General features: G+C 38.2%; 1 protein-coding gene across 1 annotated transcript; it reads left to right on the top strand.

Annotated features, from left to right (window-relative positions):
* The first annotated feature begins 8,731 nt into the window (after positions 1-8,731).
* On the top strand, positions 8,732-25,798 carry LOC104223103 (protein CIA1). Its single transcript, XM_009774456.2, has 10 exons — positions 8,732-9,010; positions 9,986-10,132; positions 10,465-10,683; positions 11,268-11,329; positions 17,184-17,249; positions 17,377-17,454; positions 18,718-18,780; positions 19,187-19,256; positions 23,695-23,778; positions 25,527-25,798. The coding sequence occupies exons 1-10, from the start codon at positions 8,819-8,821 to the stop codon at positions 25,617-25,619; spliced, it is 1,074 nt and encodes a 357-aa protein (XP_009772758.1). The 5' UTR covers positions 8,732-8,818; the 3' UTR covers positions 25,620-25,798.
* Positions 25,799-27,089: the final 1,291 nt, after the last annotated feature.

The raw sequence follows: 27,089 nt of genomic DNA, 5'->3' as shown, positions 1-27,089 counted from the left end.
CCAATAGTGCTGCTTCAAATCTTGGTACATCTTCCCGACACCCGGATGAATGGAATACCGCGAACTATGGGCCTCCTCCATAATCAACTCCCGAAGCCCATCAACATTGGGTACACAAATCCGACCCTTCATGTTCAATACCCCGTCATCACCAATAGTCACATCTCTAGCATCACCATGCTGAACCTTGTCCTTGAGGACAAGCAAATGAGGGTCATCAAACTGATGCTCCCTGATACGATCAAATAAGGAAGACCGAGAAACCATGCAAGCTAGAACCCGATTGGGCTCCAAAAGATCAAATCTCACAAACTGACTAGCTAAGGCCTGAACATCCATTGCCATGAGCCTCTCTGCTGCTGGTAAATAAGCCAAACTCCCCAAACTCTTTGCCCGGCAACTCAAAGCATTGGCCACCACATTGGCCTTACCCGGGTGATACAAAATAGTGATATCATAGTCTTTCAGCAGCTCTAACCACCTCCTCTAGCGCAAATTAAGATCCTTCTGCTTGAACAGATGCTGCAAACTCCGGTGATCAGTATAAATCTCACAAGGCACACCGTACAAATAATGACGCCAGATCTTCAAGGCATGAACAATGGCAGCTAACTCGAGATCATGGACAAGATAATTCTTCTCATGTACCTTCAACTATTTGGACGCGTAGGCAATCACCCTACCATCCTGCATCAATACCGCTCTAAGGCCAATCCTCGAGGCATCACAATAGATAGTATAAGACCCCGGACCTGTAGGCAATATCAAAACTGGGGCTGTAGTCAAAGCTGTCTTGAGCCTCTAAAAGCTCGTCTCACACTCTTTCATCCACTGGAACGGAGCACCCTTTTGGGTCAGCCTGGTCATAGGGGCTGCAATTGATGAAAACACCTTAACAAAACAACGGTAGTAACCCACCAAGCCAAGAAAACTACGGATCTCTACACTACCTCTACCTTCTTCGGATCCACCTGAATACCTTCACTCGATACCACATGGCTTAAGAATGCCTCGGAATCCAACCAGAACTCACATTTTGAGAACTTTGCATATAACTTCTTTTCCCTCAAAGTCTGAAGCACTGTCCTCAGGTGCTACTCATGATCTTCCCAACTCCGGGAATACAACAGAATATCATCAATAAAAAAACAATGACGAACGAGTTGAGATATGGTCGGAACACACTGTACATCAAATGCATAAAGGTTGTTGGGGCATTGGTCAGCCCAAATGACATAACAAGGAACTCATAATGACTATACCGAGTCCTGAAAGCAGTCTTCAAAATATCTGGCTCCCGAATCTTCAACTGATGGTAGCCTGAACACAAGTCAATCTTAGAAATCACTCGTGCACCCTGAAGTTGGTCAAACAAATCATCAATACGAGGCAAAGGATAATAGTTCTTCACTATAACTTTGTTCATATGGCGATAATCAATGCACATACGCATAGAAACATTCTTTTTCTTCACAAACAAAACAGGAGCACCCCAAAGTGATACACTGAGCCGAATGAAACACTTATCAAGCAATTCCTGCAATTGATCCTTCAACTTAGGAGGGTCCATACGATACGGAGGAATAGAAATGGGATGAGTGCCCAGTAACAAATTAATGCCAAAATCAATATCTCTATCGGGTGGCATGCCCGGAAGATCAGCTGGAAACACATCAGGAAAATCCCGCACTACTGGGACTGAATCAACTATAGGGGTATCAATACTGACGTCTCTCACATAAGCTAGATATGCGTCACACCCCATCTCAACCATACGCTGAGCCTTAAAGAAAGAAATTACTCTACTGGAAGTATGATCTAAGGTACCCATCCACTCTACTCGCGGTACACCTGGCATAGCTAGCATCACGGTTTTGGTGTGAAAATCAAGAATAGCATAATGGGGTGACAACCAGTTCATGCCCAAGATAACATCAAAATCTACCATGCTAAGCAATAATAAATCGGCTCTGGTCTCAAAACTATTAAGAGCAACCACACACGATCGATAAACGCGGTCCACAACAAGAGAATCTCCTACAGGAGTAGAAACATGAACTGGGGAACTTGAAGAATCCCGAGGTACACCCAAATGTGGAGCAAAATAAGAAGACACATAAGAATAAGTGGAGCCTGGATCGAATAGAACCGATGCATCTCTGTGACAAACTAGTACAATACCTGTGATGATAGAATCGGAGGCAACAGCCTCGGTACAGGCAGAAAGGGCATAATATCTAGCCTGGCCTCCCCCTCTAGGGAGACCTCTACCTCCCAAACCTCCACCTTTAGCTGGCTGAGTAGGTGGGGTAGAAACTAGAGTTGTAATCATAGCATGAGAACTCTACGGGGCATGCCATGGCTGAGAAGTCTATAGAGGTGCCCTCCTCCCAAGTCTAGGGCAATCCCTCACCACATGGCATGTGTCACCATACTCAAAATAAACTCTGGAAGGACGTGGCAGTGGGAACTGTACGGTAAGGGTACTCTGAGACCCCTGAACACCTGAAACAATGTGTGAAATAAACTGAGCTGGCTGATCCACAAAACCTCTACCATGTCGTACTCTTCCTCCAAAATAAGGAGCAATGGGTCTCTCCAATCTATGAGGCCTCCCCGCTTCCCTATACTCTCTGTTAACCTCGTCTATCCTATCTCTCCTAGACCCACATGTCCTCTACTCGGTGAGAGGTCCTCACCACCCGCTGAACTAGGACCATATGTTGTGTCGCCATGACACCTGAAACCCGACCAATGTGAACTCGCTGCTCTAGAGTGGGGGCGGTAGGAGCCTGGGCCCCTCCCATGATCTGTGAAGTAGTTGGTACAACCTAATCAATTCCGCTTGAACCAATGTACCAAACATGCTCAGGAACTGTGTTAAGGTCTCCTGAAGTGCTGGAGTAGTAGTAGCAGTAGGCGTATCAGGCACTTGGGCTCCAGCTGGAACTGCTAGTGGCTCCTCTGTAACAGCTCGTGCGGGTGCTCTGGTTGCACTGTGTGCGCGTCCTAGGCCTCTACACCGGCCCCGACCCCTGACGGCTCTCGCAGGGGGCGCGGGTGTCTGGTCACCTCCGGTAGCACGTGTCCTTACCATCTGTGAGAGAATGGAAGATAGAGGTTTAGGATTGTGATGTCAAAAATCTCGCACGACAGGGAAATCAAATGAAGTGGAATTTTTCCTAAAGGTAACATAGCCTCTCGTAGATAAGTACAAACGTCTCCGTACCGATCCGCGAGACTCTAATATATCGGCTTGTGATTCATGACTCCTATGAACCTAGAGCTCTGATACCAACTTGTCACGACCCTAGTTCGCCCTCCGTGAACTATCGTGATGGCACCTAGTCTCTACGACTAAGTAAGCCTAACAAATGCGAAAAAGAAACAATTTATGGAAAGAAAATAACATAAAATCGAAATAACGAAATAAAATAGTGTTTAAGATGATGCATGGCCTAAACAGTACAAGAATCACAACCTAACACTTCCCAAAATTCGGAACCCCATAAATCACAAGCTAAGAGATACATAAGAAGCTCTAACTCTAGAAATGTCTAACAAAAGGAAAATACAAAAGGGCTATACTATTACAGAAAGATAGAAAGGGACTCCTCGGTCTGCGGACGCAGCAGATATACCTCGAAGTCTCTACAGAAGCTCCTCGCCTCAAGGATTATAAGACTAAGTGGAAGTACCTAGATCTGCACATGAAAAACATGCGCAGAAAGGGCATAAGTACACCACATCGGTACTCAGTAAGTGCCAAGCCTAACCTCGGTCAGGTAGTGACGAGGAAGGTCAGGGCCCTACTGAGGTTAAATGAAATATAAGGTATAATAGTGTAGAATAAGACGGTATAATTAAGCACAACATTAAGAAATAACATAGAATTAAAAGAAGAGCAACAACTATAACAGAGACAAAATAATCATGGAAAGAGTACAGATCAACATAGAGATAACAACCGGGGATCTCCCAGGATACCGTCTTGTAGTTCCCAAATATAAATATCCAGTGGACCTCCCGGGTGCAGTTCCATAGTCCAACTCATAATGCGCGGGGATCTACCGAAAATCTGATCCGTAGTTCCAAATGTAAATATCGAGTACATGGGGAATCTATCGGGTGCATTTTCGTAGTTCCAAAGTAAATGTGCAAGGGGATCTACTGGAATACAAATCCGTAGTCCCAAAGTAAATATACAGGGAATCTACCGGATACCATCCCGTAGTCTCAAAGTAAACACACAGCAACAACACGAAGAAATACACAATTCAATACAAATTCCATACTAAGGTAAAACAGGTACTTCTAGCCTAGCATGTTGCACATAATCCAATTAAGGCAATTTGAGCAAGTAAAGCAATTAAGTCAATTAGACATGCTTCCCTAAGCTAACAACAGGCTTAAATTGCAAGTAGTATAAACATGAAAAAGAAACACAATTAAAATTACTTAAAGAAAATCGAATTTTCAACAATTAGCATAAGCACGCACTTGTTACCTCACGTACAAGGCATTTCAAATATTAATAATATCAAATCCTACGGAGAGTTTCCCCCCACAAGGTTAGGCAAGTCATTTACCTCGAACCGGCTCAAAATCAATCCGAAACCACGTTCTTGCCACGAGTACTCGACTCCAAATGGTCCAAATCTACTCAATTCAATTGCTTAATGTAAATATAACTTCAAGTAACTGATTCCACAAATAAATTCTAAGCTAATACGCGAAATTAGGTAAAATTACCAAAATGCCCTCCGGGTCCACGTCTTAGAATCGGGTAAAATTTATATTTTCAGAATTCTCATATTCTCACGAGTCTAACCATACCAAAATTATCCAAATCGAATGTCAAATCCCCAATCAAAACTCGAATTTTTGGTCTAAGAACTTCCCCCAATTTTCATACAAATTCCGTAATTAAATGATGAATTCATGTTTAGATTAAGGGGTTATAAGAAAAAAAGAGTTAAGAATCGTCACCCAATCGATATCTGTGAAAATCCCTCAAAACCTCGCTCAAATCCGAGCTCCCAAGCTCTAGTTTTCACAAAAATGGCTAAACCTTCGATTTTGAACTTAACATTCTGCCCAGACGCGTTCTTTTTCGCGAATGCGAGACAACGGTGTTCCACGGGATAGTCTCCTTTTTCGTGAAAGCGATGATCATTTCTCTTCTCCTCTGTGAACGCGAGACTGCCTTCGCGAATGCATAGGCACAAGGTCCCACAGCCTCGCGAACGCGGGAGCTCCTTCGCGAACGCGAAGCGCTAATTCCTCACCAGCCCCAGCTCCTCTTCGCAAACGCGAGACCTTACTCGCGAAGAAGAAAATCAGAACTGACTGTTGCAACATTTTTGCAATTTCTAAGTTCCAAAAATGACCCGTTGAGCATCCGAAACACACCCGAGGCCCCCGTGACCTCGACCAAACATGCCAAACAATCCTAAAACATCATTCAAACTTGTTCTAATCTTCGGAATGCTCAAAAGAACATCAAAACACCAATTTAACATCGGATTCAAGCCTAAGAACTCTAAAAACTCTCAAATTACGCTTTCGATCAAATAGTCTATCAAACCTCGTCCTAATGACCTGAAATTTTGCACACACGTCACATTCAACACTACGGAGCTACTCCAACTTCCGAAATTTCATTCCGACCCTTAGATCAAAATCTCACTATCGAACCAGAAACTTCAAAAATTCAACTTTCGGCATTTCAAGCTTAAATAAGTGACGGACCTCCAAAACACAATCCGAACACGCCCCGAAGCCCGAAATCACCCAATGGAGCTAACGGAACCGCCAGAATTCCAATCCAAGATCGTCTTTATACTGCTTCGACTACGGTCCAAATTCTAAAGCTTAAGCTCTCATTTAGGAACTAAGTGTCCCAAAACATTCTGAAACTCAAAACCAAACATCCCGGCGAATCAAAATAGCATAAACAAAAACGAAAAAACCAGTTGATAGGGGATTGGGGCATTAATTCTTAAAACGACTGGCCGGGTCATTACAAAAAATCAATCGGCACGTTACCTTATTCAAGCTATAAATATGCTTTCTTTCCACTCTCCCATTTCATTGGGGTATTCTTATACCCGGAGTTTGAAAGATAATTCCACATTCAATAAAATATTTTCTCATACATGTAAACTCCATTCCATTATCGCTCCTGAAAGTCTTAACTCGCTTACTAAATTGTCTGTCTATCATAGTAAAGAAATTCTTCACAATTTGTAGTACTTCTTTCTTAACAATCAATAAAAATATTCACACAACACGCGAGTAATCATCTACAATAGTCAAAAATATAATGACCACAAGACGAAGTTGTTCGATAAGATCCCCACAAATCATAATGAATCAACTCAAAAATGCTAGAAGCTCTATTATTACTCAAAGAAAATTTATCTTTTGTTTGTTTAGTCTAATGGCAAACATCACAACTTTTATTCATAATATCACTATTCTTTTCCAAAATTTACAATAGGAATTAATTTGGTTACTTGTAGAGAGGGATGATTCAAATGCATGTGGCAAAGATCCATCAAGTCCACACCACCAACCTTTATAGAACATACACTCTATTTGTTCCATAAATAGTATAGCCCATCTTTCCGTTCACTCACTCAAATCAACATCCTCAAGGTGCCTATATGATACGTAAAAGTTTAGTTAAAAGGACCAAAATCTGAGTAATTGATTGATTGAGATACATAAATCAAGTTGCATGTTAAGCCGGGCACATAAAAAACTTTTTCTAGAACAAAATTTTCTTAAATCGTTGTTGGTCGCTACATCATTACTCCCATTAGGCAGACTAACGAGACACTTCTCAATGTTTTGCACATTATACAATAATTTTAAACATCTTGTCATATGATTCGTCTCTCCTGTGTCGATGATCCAACATAAATAATTTTGCTTACCGATCATCTACTCATAATTTATATGTTGATTATTCAACGTAGCAATCAACGTTTTCCACTGCTCATTGCTCAACCCCGAAGGCCCATCCTTTTCTCCCCTTATCACAGTTGCGGAGACGCCACCTCTCGTAGCATGTGCAAAATTCGCGCAATATGCATCGCCACATCCTAGGCCTCTATTCATTCACCCCTCTAATATTGTTGTTGTCCTCTATCGCGTCCATATGGTGTACTATTACCACATGGTCTCTCTCCCCATCATTTTGGATACCCAACAAGCTGGAAGCAATTTTTGAATCATATCCAATTCGATTGCAGTAGCACGTAATTTTGTCCTTCACTTTATTCCGACCATTATAGGGGGATGTCCCTTGAACGGCAAAGGCCATAATGTCTCCATCTTCATCTATCCCTTGAGCCATAATCTTCGCACGTTCGTCTTGTACCAACTTCGAGTAAACTCGATTCAAAGTTGGCAACAGATCTTGAGCGAATAAGTTTGACCTCACTATTCCATACAGTGTTTCATCTAATCCCATAAGAAAAAGGTGCACTTTCTCCTCTTCCATTTCTTTTCCAAGATTACACCAAGATCGCATGTGCACTTACCATATGTGCAAGTCGACATTTGATCAATATTAGCAAGCTCTTCCCAGAGTTTTGTTAAATTTTTATAGTACTTTACTATGGTTATACCCTTTTGTTTGCACTCCACAAGTTCGGCCTTCAACTGCTTTATTCTTAGAACATTGGAGACCAAAAAACGTTCTTCAATACTAGTCCGTAAATCTTTAGCAACTTTTATGTGTGGTATAGACTAATGCAAAGGAGGCTCAATAGCATTCCGAATCCAAGAAACCAACAACGAGTTGATGGTCCACCAATCTTTAAGATCGGGAGACTTCTCATATGGTCTCTTGATTATTCCGTTAATAAATTCGAACTTCTTCCTCGCCCTCAAGGCTGTCCTCGTGGACCTTGCCCATTCATCATAGTTTTCTCCCGTTAGAGCCACATGTGTTATCAAAATCCCAGAATTGTCATTAGATGTTATATCATACGGAGATATGGTCTTTCAATTATTTGTTTCATCACCACCACCGCTTTCGCCGGTAGCAGAGACATCTTTACTATTGTTCCTTGCCATTAGTATGTCACTCCGAGTTTCTTATGGTTTGGCCCGACTTTGGCTCTAATACCATGCAAAATACGCAAGCATACGATGTCCAAGTGTGAAAGAGAAAGGCTTGCCTTCTTTAATTGATTTACAAGAATATAGATATACAAGTCAAGTAGTAAACCTTACTCCTAACAAATATGGGAAACTAGTCATAACAAATATGGAAAAGGAAAACTCTCCTAGCCCGAAGCATATAAATATATTTGCTATCCATATATAGGGGTGGCAAATGGGTGAGTCGGGTAGGATATCGGCGGGTCGAAAACGGATAAATTATCTGACCTAACCCATATTTAATATGAATAAAACAGGCTAACCGACGGATAATATGAAAATCCATATTAGACAGATAATATGAATATCCATATTATCTATAACTTCTTGAATATGTTCACTTTTAGGAGAATTGTTAGTCTCCTAAACTTGAAAAACACTTAATTTGAGACTTTATAAATAAAAAAATTAAACCCATTCATATAATATAATTTTTATTTATATTTGACTTGTTACTAACAAATTCATTATGTAACTAATTTTTTAATAGAAAATATGAAAAAGTTTAATTTCTTTTAATTATTTAGACTCCATTAGTTACTGTACACGCGCGCACACACGCTTTAATAACTATCCCACCTCTCATTTCGCCACCTACTTTTGCAGCACACCGCATCGCGACCACAGCTCCGCCGTTCTTACTATGAATTTCGTTGACGATGATTTTGAACTGAAGGAGATTCAGAGGCTGGAAGGCCACACCGATAGGGTTTGGACCGTCGCTTGGAAACCACATACCGGAATCAATGGTGTTCCAGCTGTACTCGCGTCCTGCAGCGGCGATAAAACCGTTCGAATCTGGGAACAGGACTCCACCGGCTCTTTCCACTGTCAGGTTTGATTTTTTTTGTTTTCATCATAAAATAGCATTTTCTGATTGATATTCCTCGAAAAACTATTACTTTATCAAAGTGAAAAAAAATTAAAAGAAGTATTGGACAATCTGCACTATGATCAGCTGGATACATTAAAGAGTTGCAATTAGAATCCAAAGTATCAGCTCTGTCTAAGAAAAAGAAAATTATGAATTGTTGCAAATTAATTATTTACACGGGAAGAAGTCAATGCGCTGGAACCAGAGGCGGACACACATTATACGTAGAGGGGTCACGTGCATCCGGAAACTTCCACAAAAACTGTATGTATACTTGTAAATGTCTTCAAGATAGTAAGATATTAGCATAGGCCCCTTACCAATCTTTACGAGCAGTGATGAATTTATATTGAATGTCATCGTGAGTCCGCCTCTGGATGGAACTATATTGACTACAGAGTTACTTTTGAGAGCATTAGCTTCAAATCTGTTCTGTTGGATACTGCCTTAGCCTGTTGATTTTGAGATCTGGTTAGTTTCTCTTTTTAAGAGTTATTATTACTTTTGATACAACAGCTATACCGCAATCTCAAACAAGTGGGGGTCGGCCATATGAATCCTCACTAACCCACTTTACTCCATTTAAACTGTAGTGTGAGGATTGATCATGGAATTGGCTAGTTTTATGCTGGTTGTAGCCTACTGCAACCCTCTTTTATTCGGTCTTGGACTGACAATGTGAGCAAGATCACATAGGCGGAGTTTATTATTTACTTCTGATAGTTAATTAAATTTTTGGAAATCATACATGGGGTTATGCAGCCAAAAAACAATGTGTACCTTTTTTATTGTTTTCCTTCTTTCATCCTTCTCTAGCACTCTTTCCATCCTGAAGAAAATAAAGTGACCTTCATCCTCTAGCTATAATGACTATTCTAGTAAAAGTAAAAAAAAAGAAAAGGGAGCTATAATGACTATTTGGAGGAAATTTTGCAGGCTGTTTTGGAGGAAACACATACACGGACTGTTAGATCATGTGAATGGTCACCGTCAGGCAAACATTTGGCAACAGCTAGCTTTGATGCCACCACTGCTATTTGGGAAAATGTTGGGGTTGACTTTGAGTGTGTTTCCACTTTGGAGGTACAATTACCTTTTGGTATCTCTCTATCATATTAATTTCAGTTCATATTCATTACCCCAGCTCTGACAAAAACTAGTGTTAAAGTAGGCAAAAGTTGCATCTTCTGTCTGTTTATATCTGTGCATAGCACAACAAAAGCTTCATAAATCTGTCAGTAAAATAAGGGAATTTGTTTCCCGGGCAGCTGTGCTAAGTGGAATCATTTAATTTAGCTTATATTGCTTTGTGATCGTAATTTACATCAATCTTTTGTACTTGGCCTTTTTATTTCTTTAATATAAATCTACTAAACTTCTGTCTGCCTTCTTTTTCTTATGCGGGTAATGTCTAGGGTCATGACAATGAAGTGAAAAGTGTTTCTTGGAATAGTGACGACTCACTACTCGCGACGTGTGGACGAGATAAGTCGGTTTGGATATGGGAAGTGTTGCCTGGAAATGAATTTGACTGTGTTTCAGTGTTACAAGGGCACACACAAGATGTTAAGATGGTTAAATGGACTCCTAACATGGATATGTTGTTATCATGTAGTTATGATAACACCATTAAGGTATGTTTGAGTTGAACTTAGCGTCCCTCCTTTCTCTCTCTATCTCTTTGTTCTTTGTTTAGAGAGATTCTAGCATGTTTTTCATACCCCTGTTACATATAAGGCATACTAGTGGTTGTTTCTCTTCCATTCACGGGCGTGTACAGTAATTTTTATAAGCAGTGTCGAAATTTATAAAAGAACGAGATAAAAACTTTAATTATCATATTTCTAAATTAGAAATAGCCTTAGTCTATTGGTTTTGTTGATTTTTTAGTTATAAAAGGTCCCAAGTTCAATTCTACTTCATCACAATTTTTATCCATAAAGACTCTCTCAAATATTTACAAAAAATGTGCTAGTTGAGGTTTGAACATTGACCTCTTAGAACAAAATCAAACACACAATCAGCGCACCAAGAGAGAAGTTTTGTCAAATGGTGTCATTTTCTCCTACTTATCTGTTCCTCATTGTATTGATACATATACTTAATAAAAATTTTCAACTAAGCGGTGTCGCGTGCCCCTGCTTCATTAAAGGTGCATCTGCCCCTACTTCCATTTATAAGTAACAATATCTAATATTTAGCGGTGCTTGAAATGCAGGTATGGATAGAGAATCGCGGTGATGATTGGCATTGTATTCAAACTTTGGGTGAATCTAATAGGTAAGATTCGTTATTGGGCATAACAAAATCATAAATTTATTGCATCCAATGGTGTGGCATAATAGTTGTTTTCTTCCACTCCGCATAAGCCTTGGCTGCTAGATTTGCATCTAGGGGTGTGCATTCGAGTCGATTTATCGATAAATCGAATCGATTATCTGTTATCGGTTTATCGATTTATCGATTTCGATTTCAAAATTTTCCTTATCGATTTATCAATTTTGATTTCGATTTTGTTCTCTTCGATTATCGGTTTATCGATAAACCGATAAGCTACAGTAATTTTTTTTTAATTTTTTTTTACCCTTATTCTATAATACCCTTTCCTTTACCCTAAGTCCCTAACCCTATTATTTTCTCTACCACATTTAAGGAATGATCGTATTTAAAGCTCAAGGGAATGAAGTTCAAATTAATGAAAAATAGAATTAGCCGTGATGATATATTTTGATTTTTTGTTTTTTTATACCGTTGGAGTGTTGGTGGCATACATTTGATCCCTTACTTTAGTTTCGTTGCATGTGCTTGTTGACACAATTTTTATGTTATAAACGGTGCTCTTCTTATTTTAGCTTCCTTTTGTCCATATTAGTTAGGTGTGTTTGTAGCGATATACTTTCCGTGGAATCCCGTAAATTTTCTTATTGGTATAATCGATAACCGAATCGATAAGCCCCAAAAATCGATAAATCGAAATCGAAAAAATCGAAACCTTATTAAAACGATAACGATAAGCATATGTACAAATCGATAATCGATAAGTAATTATCGATAAAGGTCAAAATCGAATCGATAAATCGAATGCACACCCCTATTTGCATCTGGTACTTGTATTGGTGGGAGGTGTCATGCAAGAGCGGATGCACCAAGGCCCAAGCAATGTCACGTGGTATTGCTTCGTCGAATTATTTTACTAATATATCAATAAAAGTAATCTGGAAAATGGCATACATACAAAATTAATAAACAAGTGATTCTGCTTAATGTTAAACTTGCCTTGGTTAGTTGGTCAGGCGCCTGAACTATTTTGGCTAGGTTGAGGGATCGATCGTACCGAAATCTTTTTTTATTATACCCTCATTTATTTAGAAGATTATGGCACATCCACTTCCGTAAGGTAAATGAAGTTATAAACCTTCTAACACAAGTTGCTAACCAATCCATCCTCCTCTTCAGTTTGCAACTGCTTCTTCCATTGTAGTAAGTGATTTGCTACTTTTCCTTCGTTCTTTCTTGTACTTTTTAGTAGTTAGAAATTTTTAAAGTTGTTTTTACTTTATGAATAGAACTATATAGTACTATTTAGGAGTTCTCAAATGGACATTTTAATTTGTAATCTGCTTAAATTTAATAGAGATTCTACCAAAACAACTTCCAAGCCAATGAGTCGGAACAACATCGCAAAATGAAAGAGTTGATTTAAATTCCTTAAATGACCATGGTGCAATAAGAAGCGCATATCTTCAAAAGGATCATTTTCAAACTTGAATCCGCAATTTTCCTCAAAGAAATTTAAATGTTAAATTACGTCGCGGTTTTGAAAAGATCATTTGCTTACTTCTTTAAATGTGCCACCGCTTACAAAAAATTCCTGCATACGTCACTGATGTCAGGTACTCGGTGGTTAGTAGAGTGGTGCACAAGCTAGCTCGAAGAGGACCATTATTAAAAAAAGAATCAATCTTAAATTTATTATGTTTATTAGACGAGGAAAAAATGAAAACTTGAACGATGCCATCAGGGTAGTGATTATATTCTTACTGCATTTTAAGCTCTTTTCATTTATGTAGAATACCGTATTTTATTGAAGTGAGGTGTCTGTTCCTATTCATAGCATGTAGCTTGCACAATTTAGGTTATAAATGCTTCGTCTGTCCGAATTGGCCTTCCATGCAAGAATTGGGTTCAAATTTTCACAAGCTTTGAGAATGAGAAGTTTCTAATGTTCATCGCGGAATATGTGAGATCATAGGTTTTACGGAAAAGCGTCAAAACCGCCCCTGGACTATTGGAGTTGGTACAATAATACCCTCCGTCCACCTATTTTGCAAAAAATACCCTCATCGTTATCTTTTTGGCTCAAGACTGCCCTTACGACTAACAACCCTGTTAGGTAAAAAAAATTTAATTAATTTCCACGTGTCATAGTGCAATTGGCTTAACTTAAAACTCACCTAAATTAAAATAAACCACCCACATTCTAAGACCCATAAACAAAAATACTTTTTCCTAGTCTATCCTTCTTCCTTTCCCTCTTTTGTTTCTTTCTCCTCTTTCTTTTCAAAAATATTCCAACATCTAGAATTCTCATTCGCCCATTTTTTTCCTAAGCAAACAAAAATCTCTCTTATAGTTAATCACCTTCCTCTTCCTATTTCTTTCTCTATTAAATGTACACATCAATACTCCTATTTTTTCCATCATAGAAATACCATTCATATCAATTTTTCTTACTACACTTCACTGCTTCATACAATTAGCTCAATCAAGTATTTATTACAGTCACATTCTCCAATAAGTCGTATTCTCTCATATTCTAAGGCATAGGATCCAAATATTCCTCTTGATTTAACCGTCCCTTTTTAAAAATTAGCGGTGTAGATATAACTTGAAGAGCATCCTCGTACAATAGCTTAATTTTATGGACATGATCGGATGTTCAGACTATGGTGAGCTAATGTTGAAGAAAAAAGTCGAGGTTCGAGCAAAGACCAAATAAAACTGTATAATCGAAACTGGATACGGAGTTGTCAGGAAATATACAACGAAAAATATTGCAAATGTTTAATGACCATTACCATTGACACTCTGTTAGTGTTCATATATTCGGGTGAAAGTTGTATGACGTAAAGTATTGGTGACTAAAAATTTTGCTTGTTTGAAAATAAAACTTTAATGGTGTTTGTAGTGATTATTCAAATAGAGTACAAGGTCAAAAAAAGGATGAGAAGAAGAAGAATATGAACCCACACACGCTGGGGGTGGGGGGTGGGGGGTGGGGGTGGGGTGGGGTGGAGGGGTAGAGATTTTTTGAGACGGGGGGTATTATTGTACCAACTCCAATAGTCTAGGGGCAGGTTTGACCCTTTTTCGTTATTTTAATTTAGGTGAGTTTTAAGTTAGGCCAATGGGACGATGGCACGTGGAAATTAATTAAGTTTTTTTTTTTTTTTTACCTAACAGGGCTGTTAGTCGTAAGGGCAGTCTTGAGCCGAAAAGATAACAGTGAAGGTAATTTTTGCAAAATAGGTGGACGGAGGGTATTGTTGTACCAACTCCAATAGTCTAGGGGTAGTTTTGGCCCTTTTCCGTAGGTTTTAAATGTTTTAGAAATTGACAGAAGAGAGAGGTGCTATTCGAAAGTGAAGTTTTTAGACTACAAACAGAAGTTGTTTCAAGAAAGATTTCCGTTGACCAAGAAAGAGTAAAGGTGGCAGCAGTATGGATGAGCTCCCGTATATGCTAGATTTTTAAATTTATGATAATAAATCCTAGCAATATGTTGTTGACTCATTTATTCTTTTAGGCTTCAATTGATGAATGCGTACACATGAGAAACTCTTAACAGATTGAAAATTAGGCCAAAGGATCTAAAGTTTGCACATTAGAGGTTATGAAAACTATGTATAACTTCGTAAAAGTGAGAATTGTGGAATAGTGGCATACACACGCTCAGCGAGATTGTGCAAGGGTGGAGAGGTATGATTCTAACTTTGGATGCAAGGAATGTTTCTTGTTTTGGCTGCAAGAGTTCCTGAGTACGATTCACGGAATGACCTCTAACTTTCTTTAGCATATAATCTTTTTCTTTTATTGAAAACAAAGATGAAACAAGAGGTCTCCATTGAATACCTGCTAGCAGTGCACTTTATGTTATAGCTCTAAAGGATCTAAGCAGCTTTCAGAACAAGGTAGGTGATGACTGTTTGTAGCAAATCCCATAAGGCCATGTGATTTCAACGCAGTTCTAATTTCAAACAAAGAACTAAACTGTTTTTGTCAGTCAGGAAAAAAGAACTGACCTGTTTCATGTCGAACCTACTCCAATTAGGGTCAAAAGGTTTGTAGTGTAGCTAGATTGAGTGATCCTTAAACTGTGTTTTTCACTCTAATGTATTGTCTAGAGTCTGTAGCGGTGCTTCTATCCGCTATATTGTTCTCATTTTTGTTGTGATAAGGAAAACATGTTCCTTTTGGTCACTTAAGTAAGATGGAGAAATGCTTGTTATTCTGTACGAAATTTCAGATCTATGGTTAATATTCTGCTTACCATATTATGCATGCTGAACAGTTGAAAGTTCCAGATGGAAAAACTTATGAAATCCTGCTCAGTAATTGCAAAGCAATTGATATGAGATCTCCATTATCTAGAAGACCTCATAATTAGAGTCATTATGAACTTAAATATTTGGGGAAAGAGATGGAGAAGTAGTAGTTGGACAGGCATCTTAACATGGATGAATAATTGCATGCAGTAGAGCAAGTGGACTTGCTTAGCCAAATTTCCAAAGCTCTTGAGTTTGTTAAAATGATATTTTCCTTGTTTTTTCACCTTAAGAGTTTGCATAAGGAGAAATTGAAGAAAAATGCGTCAACTGTCCGAATTCAAATTGAAGAAAATGTGCAACAAGCCGAATTCTTTCTTGATGTAAAGAAACATGGGAAGGGACAGTTGTGACAATCATACTAAATAATCCTTGATTTCATGATATTTATTTATTTAAGGGCAGGGATACGGATACGGAAAAGTTGAAATATCTTCTTTTGAGCCGCTCTTACCAGTTTGCTCAGAAATGATGGAAACAATGGTGTTTGATAAATGGATGAAGTACATTTAACAATTATGGCTAACTTAAGTTGATTGGATAAAAAATCGTTTTGTAGTCCCTCGGCTATTTCCCTTTTGGTGGTATATAGTTCATTTTGTTATGTCTTGATAGCGCGTAAATGTATCTTTTCTCCCGACAAACCTTTTACTGAATGACTATTTGGGATCTTCATATAATGGTCATATGTTGGATTGCTATTTTAGAGTCAGATAGTTTGGGCATGTGCGGAGGAGAAGCCCTAATGTCCTGGTAAGAAGATGTGAGCGGTTGGCTTTGGCGGGAACGAGAAGAAGGTAAAGGCTGGCCTAAGAAGTATTGAAGAGAAGTGATCAAACAGGACATGACGTGGCTTCAGATTTCCGAGGACATGGCCCTTGATAGGAAGGTGTGGAGATCGAGATTAGGATTGTAGGTTAGGAGGCAATTGAGCATTTTTCTACTTCGTTCCGGGTGTGAGGTTAGACTGATAGGGTTCGTCTTAGATTTCTGGTGGTCTATGTTGTTTTCTCACTATTCTCCCGTTTTTCTTTACTAGTTATTGTATTGCGTTTCAACTATTTTTTGGTTTCTTATAATGCTTTATTATTTCTATGGTTTCTGTTGATGGTACTCATATACTATCTCTTTTGTCTTTTTTGTTTTCTTGAGCCGAAGGTCTATCGGAAACAACCTCTCTACTCCATGGGGGTAGGGGTAAGGTCTGCATACACACTACCCTCCCCGGACCCCTTAATTCTGGGATTTTATTGGGTTGTTGTTGTTGTTGCTGCTGCCTCATTGGTATATGCATGTGGCATGTAACAAGCAGTTCACCGGAGAGTGTTTTAGGGTACAGATATATGACTTGGTAACTTTTAATATTGTTTGTTAGCTTATGTCACTAGTTGGTTGAACTTTCAGCGGACATACATCTACTGGGCCTGTAACAAGCAGTTCACCGGAGAGTGTTTTAGGGTACAAATATATGGCTTAGTAACTTTTAATATTGTTTGGGAGCTTATGTCACTAGTTGGTTGAACTTTCAGCGGACATACATCTACTGTCTGGTCCGTCTCTTCCGATGCTAGTGGACTAAAACTGGTTTCTTGCAGGTATGTTCTTCCTTTCTGCATAACTTGTTTTAAAATATATGCTCTCCAGTCTCCGCTGTGTAAAAAAATGGATAATTGTTGCAGTCACTACTTAAACAGAGTTTACATTGAATTCTGTATCTTGCAGTGATGACCTTACCATTAAGGTATGGATATTGAATGATGACGACAACAGGATGATAGATTGGAATATAGAGCCAGCCTGGTAAGCATGATGATAGCGTCCCTTTTCTAAGCATCATGATATCCTATATAGTTGATTCATGGACTTACTTTTACAGTCTGGAGTTAGTAATTAGTGCATGAGTGTTTGAAACCGTTAGTATAACTGAACTTTCTGGCAACTCTCTGTACTGAAGACTTGGAACTAACAGTTTACTTGTACTTTGTGTGAACTAATAATCTAGTGTGCAAGATATTAAAGCTTTACAGCTCTTGTTTGACAATTCGTGTATGATATCTACAGTCCCACGACTTTTACCATCCTCTAGTTTGTTAGTATTTTTATGTTTGTAGTTTACAAGTTTTTGTTTTTACATCCTAAACGAAAAATTAAAGATATCTTTGGTATAAGGTACTGTATTGGAGTGCTTTAATGAGCCATCCTTGTGTTTCTCCCTTGGCAATGTAGTTAAGCAACACATGGTCAGTTTACATGATTCAACCTCCACTTAGCCATGTAGATTCCAGTAAATTCCTTTTGTAAAATTACTTTCAAGTGTTTTCAAAATTGATCATTATTTAGTGCACAAGTGTACAAATTGAGGTGTTTGACCAAGCTTTTGGAAGGAAAAAAAGTATTTTTGAGGAGAAGCAGAAAAAAGTAGTTTCTCTCCAAAAACACTTTTTTGAGAAGCACTTTTGAGAAAAATACACTTAGAAGCAGTTTCTTAAAGCTTGGCCAAACACTAATTGCTGCTCAGAAGTGCTTTTCAAATTAATTAGCCAAACACAAACTGTTTCTCACTAAAAGTACTTTTGAGAAAAGCACTTCTCAAAATAAGCTGATTTTTGCAGCTTGGCCAAACGGGCTATAAGTCAACTAATACTGGTATGTTTATTTTTTTTCTCAGGCCAATTGTGGTCTTTATGACTAACTATATTTGATGTAATTGTTCTTGTTGAAGTTTGTGACCAATCTCATTTAGAAGCTTAAACGGTTGGAGAGAGTACATTTTTGTTTACTTAATTATATCTTCAACCTGTGACTTCCCATGCGGGCCTAAATCTTTTTCATGTGATAAGCACGTGGATTTTTTTTTTTTGTTGATTTTTTTATAATGGTGGTGATGAGACTTGAACAGAGGACCTCTGCTTGCTTCGATACTATGTTGAAGCGTGTGACCATCGCATTGAAATGCTTAAGCTATTAGAGAGAAGACACATACCTAATTATGTCTTGAACAGCTTTCAATAATTACTATGTTTGCCACTTTATATGCAACCATTTCCTTTTTGTTCTTGTCAGGAAACATGTTTGCACTCTATCTGGATATCATGATAGGACAATTTTCTCAGTTCACTGGTCGAGGTAACTACTCCATATCTATCTCTTATCATGCTCATGCTAATGTAGGCTTTTTCTTTTGCAATCCGTAATATTACTTTTCTTTGTCGGATTTTGTCTTGTCTTTTTTTTTTTTTCTTATAAAAAAAGTGTTTGTTGGTTGTTGGGTGGGGTTGGGGGTTGGGGGTGCTTAACTAAATCTATTTTTCGATGATTAAGAGTTTCGTAATTTGTGCTGTCTGTCTAGATTTTATGTTTGACCTCTTTTTTGTTGGGGCTCGTATTGTTGTAGTTTCCCTTAATTGCCTCAAGGTTTTTCAGTAATCAGGGCTTACATGCTGTGATAATATTTGTATCTGTTTTCCCTGTCATCCTACAAGCTAACACTGTCATCTTTCAAGCTAACGTACTTGATATGCTAAAATGTCAGGGAAGGAATAATTGCTAGTGGAGCAGCAGATGACGCTATATGTTTATTTGTTGAGAATAACGAAAACGAGGTATTGCAAAACCATCAATATCCCTATTTCTTTTAATAATAATGTAATTCATCTTACATGATATCTAGCAGAGGCGGATCTAGGATTTTTATAACATGGGTGCACCACTAAAGAAATGAGAAAAAAAAGTATTAAGTGGGATTTGAACCCTACACCTCTTAATAAATAATATAATATTCGTCCAAATGCACCGTTTAGCCTCTTTGATGCATGAGTGCCAGCAGATAATATTAGATCAATTCTAAAAAATATGTACACAAAATACCTAGTTTAGCGGAAGACCATGGGTTCACGTGCCCCATATATATGCCTATAAATCCGCCCCTGATATCTAGTACAGTGGTGAATTTTATGTTGCTCTGTACCCCCCAACCTTTCTCCTATTCACTCAATTTCTTGTGGGTGCTGGAAGGTGGGGTGTTCTTCAAGAAAGTCATTGGTTCGCCCTTTACTATGTGGTTCCTTAATGAGATTCTTAAAATGTTGACGGTTTGAGTTTTTTTGGGTCTTTGTTTCATGGGAAGGAAGTAATGCTAGCCAGGGGCGTACGCAGGATTTTTCATAAGTGGTGTCGACATTTAAAGTAGATAAAGAAACAAATATAGTAACGATATCATATTTAAAAAATAATTACCTTACTACAACTCTCCTCGCCGAGTTTTCATATTTTGAAAGGTATTCATAATAACCGAATTAGGAATAAGACTAAATACATCCTTTTCTATATAAGGCACCAAACAACTACTCAAAAACTCATCATCCATTCGACTCCGCAAATCGGTCTTAATCAACTTCATTGCCGAAAAAGCTCTCTCAACTGTAGCGGTAGCAACTGGCAAAAGCAAAGCAAATTTCACTAGTCGAAAAACAAGAGGATAAGTCCCATGCTTCTTTGTCTCCACTAGTTTTATGGAAAGATTACCAAGTCCCCTAAGACCAGAAAACCTTTTATCATGATCTCGGACATCAACAATGTAATTCTGAAGCTGAAAGCGAAGGTCAACCATAGAATATTTATCAAAATCATCAGGATATAACTCAGCTAATCTCAATATCTTCTCAATGTCAAAATTGGAAAAAGAGTCAGTTGGGTTCAAGCAAGCAACTCCAAGAAGCAAATTAGTTGTCACCTCACCAAAGCGATTATTGAGTTCTTGAAATTGCCAATCAATAATTTTACAAAATACCTCAACACGATAGTGCTGCGAAACAGTGTACTCAGAAATTCTACGACGTGATCTTCCAGGGATAACATAAAGCTCATCAAATTTGGGTATAAAAATATCATATTTTATACAGAATTTAGATACCTCGTCAATAAGTGAATTCCAACCTTCTTTTCTCAATGTTTGCAACTGATCCTTTGCCACTCCAACAAGTAACATGGCATTTGCAATATCTTACTCCTTCTTTTGAAAGGCTGCATTAAGCTCATTTGTGATTGCTAAAACTGTACGTATCAAATGCAACGTGAAGACAACTTCAAATGTTAAACATGCTTTAAGATATCCCTTTGCCTTACATTTCTCTTCAAAACGTGCGTTAACAGCAATAACATCAAGCACATCAATAATAGGGCCAAACATAATAATAAAATTATTAAAGGATTTATAGTGAGATCCCCATCGAGTATCACCAGCTTTAGCAAGACCCAATTCTTGATTCAAACCCTTACCAATTTCAAGCTCCCCTTTACGTAATGCCTCTTCTATTTTTTCTGCTTGAGATTCACGAAGTTCATCTCTACGCTTGAAAGAAGCTCCCACCATATTCAATATATCGGAAACCAATAATAAAAGTTCTTGTACTTCATCGCATCTTTTAGAAACCGCAACAAGAGTTGATTGAAGTTGATGAGCAAAACAATGAATAGAATGAGCACCTCTACTTTCTTTTTGCATTAAGATCTTAAGACCATTTAAATCACCTTGCATGTTGCTTGCTCCATCATAACATTGTCCACGTATAGAAGATGGACTTAAAGAATGTTGAGCAAGTAAACTAACAATTTCATTCCTTACAGACAATGCATCACGAACATGAACAATACCCATATATCGCTCCATCACGCTTCCCCTTCTATTAACGTAACGCAAAACAATAGCCATTTGCTCCTTACATGACACATCACGAGATTCATCAACTAAGATAGAAAAGTGATCATCATCTATATCCTTAATGATACTCTTAATTGTTTCCATTTTACATGCAGCGATAATATCCTTTTGAATAGATGGAGAAGTCAATTGGTTATTTTTTGGAGCTTTTTTAAACGCATCATCAATATTTTTACATCGCTTTGCATACCATGTAAGAAGTTCAATATAATTTCCTCTATTGAAAGATGACTCACCTTCACGATGTCCCCGAAATGATAATCCTTGGTTCAAAAGATATCTTATCACATCAATTGCAGCTTCTAAACGAGTTCGGTATTCTAACTTTTGTTGTTCAGATTGTTTAGCAAGTGCACTTTGAATGGATTGATTTTGTCTCATCAAATCTTCACAATTCCTTCTTGACTGATTATGAACGTTGTTTGGTCCACTAATATGCACGACAAATCTATCCTTCTTGTTCCAACTTGTAAACTCTATACTTGAAAATACATCTCCTCCCCCTTGATTAATACATTCATCTTGAAACAAATAACAATAGAAACAATATGCCGCATCTTTTGTTATGCTATACTCCAACCAATCGTACTCAACAAACCATCGAGGATTAAAGCGGCGCAATTGCCCATAAAAATTTCTTTGAGGGAAATTGTGATTTCGAGGTCGGCAAGGACCTTGTTGAATATATCTTCTTCTTACTGCATCACGATCATTTGGATGATAATTTCGAATTGCTAATCTTTTAGCCGGATCAGTCTCTAAAGAATCCAAATTAACTCTCACTTCGTGGACGTTCTGACTCATCGATCGTTTCTTCCAAGTTAGATGAACTTTGAGATGTTGATCCTTGTTTTGAAGGCTCGGAAGGTACTACAGAATAAAATCTCTTCATTGGAATTTAAGCTGAATTATAAATCAAAACATCAATTAGATAACCCTGTATGTAAATTGCACAAAAATCAACTCAAAAAGAAAAGTAATATATGTTTGAAGAAATTCCAATTAGAAAAATAAAAGAGAAAAACTAAAAGTAGTAGAACAACTCACGGCAAGCAATTTCGGCGATTTCAATGACTATTTTTCCAAAAAGTAGGTCTAAAATAATTGAGTTCCAATGTATTTTATATTGTTTATTATCCTTTTCCTACACAAAAAAAGTAGTTTAGTTCTCTTTTTCCCTACACAAATTGGATGAGTAATTGTATCCTACAATGCATCTAACTCTAATTAATATAAAAAGTACGCTGTTTCTGGAAAAGGAGAAACTTGTTGCTCAAAAATTTAAAGGAAAGGAACGAAGCTGCTGAGCTTCGAACTCCCGACCCCTGCCTCACATTTCAGGGAATTAACCAGTGAACCAATTAGCTTGCTTTGACTAAGTGGTGTCATTTTGTTTTACTTGTACACGTTTTTTCTTTAGCAGATTACTGCTATATATATATTTAATAAAACATTTCGACGAAGCGGTGTCGGATGACACCACTTTAACCAGGGTAAATCCGCCCCCGGTGATAGCAACTTACTTTTTATTCCTTTTCTAGCGGTTGGGTCGCTGTGGAGAGAGGCGGGCTTTCAGTTTTTTTACCTCGAGATCCCTGTTTAAATATCATAAACTAGTAATTACGATTCGAGTGGACCCGTTACAAGCATAAAAAAGAATTAGCTTAGAGGACCACTTAAAAAGATGTACATTTTCTAGTTCGTCAAGCTAATGAGCAGATTACAATGATCCCAAGGGGATAACCTAGTGGTTGAGGCGTGGGAGTAACAACATGGAGATTTCGGGTTTCGAATCCCATCTACAACACTTGGTGTGGTTCCATCAGCTCCAGCCTTGGTGAGCTGGATTACCCTGACAGCCTGTGCGTGCATGCGGGACATAGTATCCTACATATAGTCGAGGAGTGGGTAAGCTGTCCCCACCTCGAGCGCTATATTAAAAAAATGGTAAACAGAGCAGATTACAGTTAGGGATCCTGATAACTGCTTAGGACGACACTTGAATTCTGACTTGGTTCTTCTGGCCAATCTCGCTCGACCTGAATATCTATTTTAAATTTTTATACACTGTTAGGAAAAGAAAATATTTTTAATCAGGTAAAGTAGAAAATCCTTTTGAGACAGCTAAAAGATCTAGAAAAACCAATCTCCATTAATTACAATATAATTATAACAAGTCATATGAATGATGTTGTCCATATACAACTACTGTTGATCTTCTATTATCGCCTCTTCCAACCCCTCTATGGCAAAATAATTTTTTTGTGTCTGTCTGATCCAAAATAAATAAATAAATAAAAGTTTGCTGGGTCTGGTTACAGGTTGATGGACCTACATTTAAACTACTTCTGAAGAAGGAGAAGGCTCATGAAATGGATGTAAATTCTGTGCAGTGGAACACTGGGGTAAGTCAATGGAATACCAGAATGATGGGATTATTGACATTTACTTGCTCATCTATCGTTGCTTTAGTTCTGTATTTGTCTGCTGCAAGATGATTTAGCTTTGAGCAGAAGCCAAGATCACCTGGAAATTTTTTGAACGTGTTAGGGATGATAATCTGTTGCCCGTTCAATCCCTTGTTTAGTTACCATGTTGAAGTTTAACAAATGTCTGACCTTTCTAATGTATCTTGTGTTGGCACTTCATGATGCAGTAACCTGCTCGCTTCCTGGTTGCTTGAACTTGAAAATTTGAATTTGATACCTTTTGGAACTTTATCTTTGGGATACCAATTGGATTGTTAATGTTATACCCAACCACAAATATAGTACAATCTTATTGTGGATGGGACTTCAAGTGGCACCTAAATTTTGGACATGTTAGATTGAACTAAGATCATGTTCTATTTTTGATGGATGACTTTAATGTCAAACCAACAACATATATCCATTTGACTCTTGTCTTTCAAATCCACAACTCTTAGAGGGAGCGCTGGGTTATGCTGCCCAGGTATAGTATTGCACATTACAGATGTTGGTTTTCATACAATGAGCGCACCAAAAACATCTAGGTTTGGACCTTGAAATGAATATTTGTTGACCTGAGTTTTGGTTTACTTTCCATTGACCCATGTCTAATAAAATATGTGCGTCAGAGCTGACAATTCGTGTTGTGGACAATAAATATATTAGGCCTTGGAATGATCGTTGTAGGGTTTTTCAAGGAGATAAATTTTTTCTTCTCAAAAATTTCTACGGACGGACAAGACGCGAGTCGGTGTTAATGAGAGGTTAGAGGTTTGGAAGCAAACTCTAGAGTCTAAAGGTTCAAGTTGAGCAGGACCAAGACAGAGTACTTTGGGTGCAAGTTCAGTAGTGCGACTCGGGAAGTGGACGAAGACGTGAGGCTTGATTTACAAGTCATCCCTATGAGAGAGTTTCAAGTAACTTGGGTCAGTTATACAGGGGAATGGGGAGATTACGAGGTGGATGAAATGGAGGCTTTCTTTAGGTGTTTTGTGTGATAAGAATGTGCCACAAAAACTTAAAGGTACGTTCTATAGAGCGCTGGTCAGATCGATAGTGTTGTATGGGGTTGAATGTTGGCCAGTCAAGAACTCCAATGTCCAAAAGATAAGGTGGCTGAAATGAGGATGTTGAGATGGATGTGTAGGCATACTAGTTAGAAATGAAGCTATTGGGGACAAGGTAGGCATGACCCCCGTAGAGGACAAGACGCGAGAAGCTAAACTTAGATGGTTCGCGCATGCAAAGAGGAGAGGCACATATGTCCAAGCGAGAAGGTGTGAGAGGTTAGTCTTGGAGGGCCTAAGGAGAGGCGGAAGTAGGCCGAAGAAGTAACGGAGTGAGGTGATTAGGTAATACATGACAATGCTCCTACTCTGGATAGGAAGATGTGGAGATAGAGAATTAAGGTAGAGGGTTAGGTAGTCGAGTGTTGTCCTAGCTCGTACCAGTAGCTTTAGTGCAATACTTAGTGTTAAGTCTTGTATTTTCTTATTTTTAGATTTCTGTTATTACTTGTTTCTTTCGCTTCGATTTTTCTGATTGCATTACTTAGTGTTGGTCTTGTATTTTCGCTTTGGTTTTCTGATTGATTTGCTTATTTTTGCTCATTCCTTTTATCTTTCCTGAGCCGAGTTAGAAACATCCTGCAAGATGTTAATGCCCTTTTTGACAAAACCTTGCAGGATAGAAGGCTTCTTGCTTCTGGCAGTGATGATGGGACGGTGAAGATATGGGAGTTGGTTCGACGCTCCGGACAGAAGATGCCGTCAACATAGCTTCATACCTGATATTAAGAAAGCGATGCATATTTATTTTTCGATGATGTTGAAATATAATTCGCACTTATTTTTAGCCTTTTGAACCTTTTTCTGCTACCCGAAATTGTTCGATTTAGGCTTCAGAACTGGGGTGTGTAACTCTTCAGGTTAATAGCCTAATTAATTAATTTCTCCAACGGCTTGGCTCTTGCAGCATTTTTGGTAAGAAATTCAGAAATAGCTAGATTTACAAGTGGTAATTGAAAAATAGCCACAGTTTTAGAAGTAATTGAAATTTAACCATTTTTCATGTAAAGTTAAATTTTATCAAAAGTACTGTTCAAAATCCGAAAATAATGTTGGAGTTCGAATTTTTACACGTGAACTTCCCGCATAACATGCTGGAATTTCATAATGTACCGGTGTTCCAACATTATATGCTGGAAGTTCATACACAGGTGCTCCAATCTCTGGAACTTTTCGTGTGCTGGAGTTCCAGCATAATATGTTGGAAGTTCATAAACAGGTGCTCTAATCTCCAGTATATTATGCTGGAACTTTCCGTGTTGAGGTATAGTGGCTATTTTTTTAATGACTTGCAAACGCTGGCTATCTTCAATCACAAGTCCGAAAATTGGCTAGCATGTGTTATTTTAACGCCTTTTTGGCCTATTGGTTCGGACTTAAAAGATATGAGGTTGCAGTCTGCTTGTTACTAGATGACCATCTTTTCTGACTCATCAAATCTGAAAATGTTTGTTGATGATGTTATATTCATTTAAAGAGGTTGCATTGGGGCATTTGCATCTATACCCGCTTTTTGTGTCACGTTTTAACTTGTGCCCGCTTTGTAAAAAAAATTACAAGCGTACCCGCTTTTTCACATAACTTCAGCATACAGGGCTGAAGTAGGAAAAACAATCACACAAAACTTCAGCATTCTAGTAGCCGGGCCTGAAGTTCAGCTCTAGAGCTGAAGTTTTTGTTTTGTAACTGTCAAACTGAAGTTTTGTTTGTAAGCTTCAACTTTAGACCCTACCTCTAAAGATCGTTGTGAGATGTATATGATCCAACTTACCTTATATTGGGTTCGAGTCATGTAGTTGAAATAAATCCTGTTAAAACATGTTCTCTCTTTTACTAGGCCTTATGCGATACAAATCTAGATTAGTCGGGGCTCAATACAAATACGAGTAAAAAACAAAAAGAAAAACTTGGGGCCTTCCAAATTTGGGGGGCTAAAGCCTTTGCTTTAGTGGCTTGACCCTTGGGCCGCCCCTGATTATCAGCATGATGAACTTAGGTGGAAAACATAGCCCATGCAGTACCTCGGTCAGGAAATCCCAACTAACCACGTCATATGCTTTCCTCGGATCAATTTTTATCAAGCATTTTGGAGTAATTTTCCTATTGTAGTGCCTTAGTATATCATGATAAATTAGTAAATTATGGAGCCTTGATCTTCGTAGTATAAATGTTGATTGGTTG

This window comes from Nicotiana sylvestris, chromosome 9 (assembly GCF_000393655.2).
Source record: "Nicotiana sylvestris chromosome 9, ASM39365v2, whole genome shotgun sequence".
Taxonomy (NCBI): Eukaryota; Viridiplantae; Streptophyta; class Magnoliopsida; order Solanales; family Solanaceae; genus Nicotiana; species Nicotiana sylvestris.
This window is presented reverse-complemented; position numbering and strand designations above follow the sequence as displayed.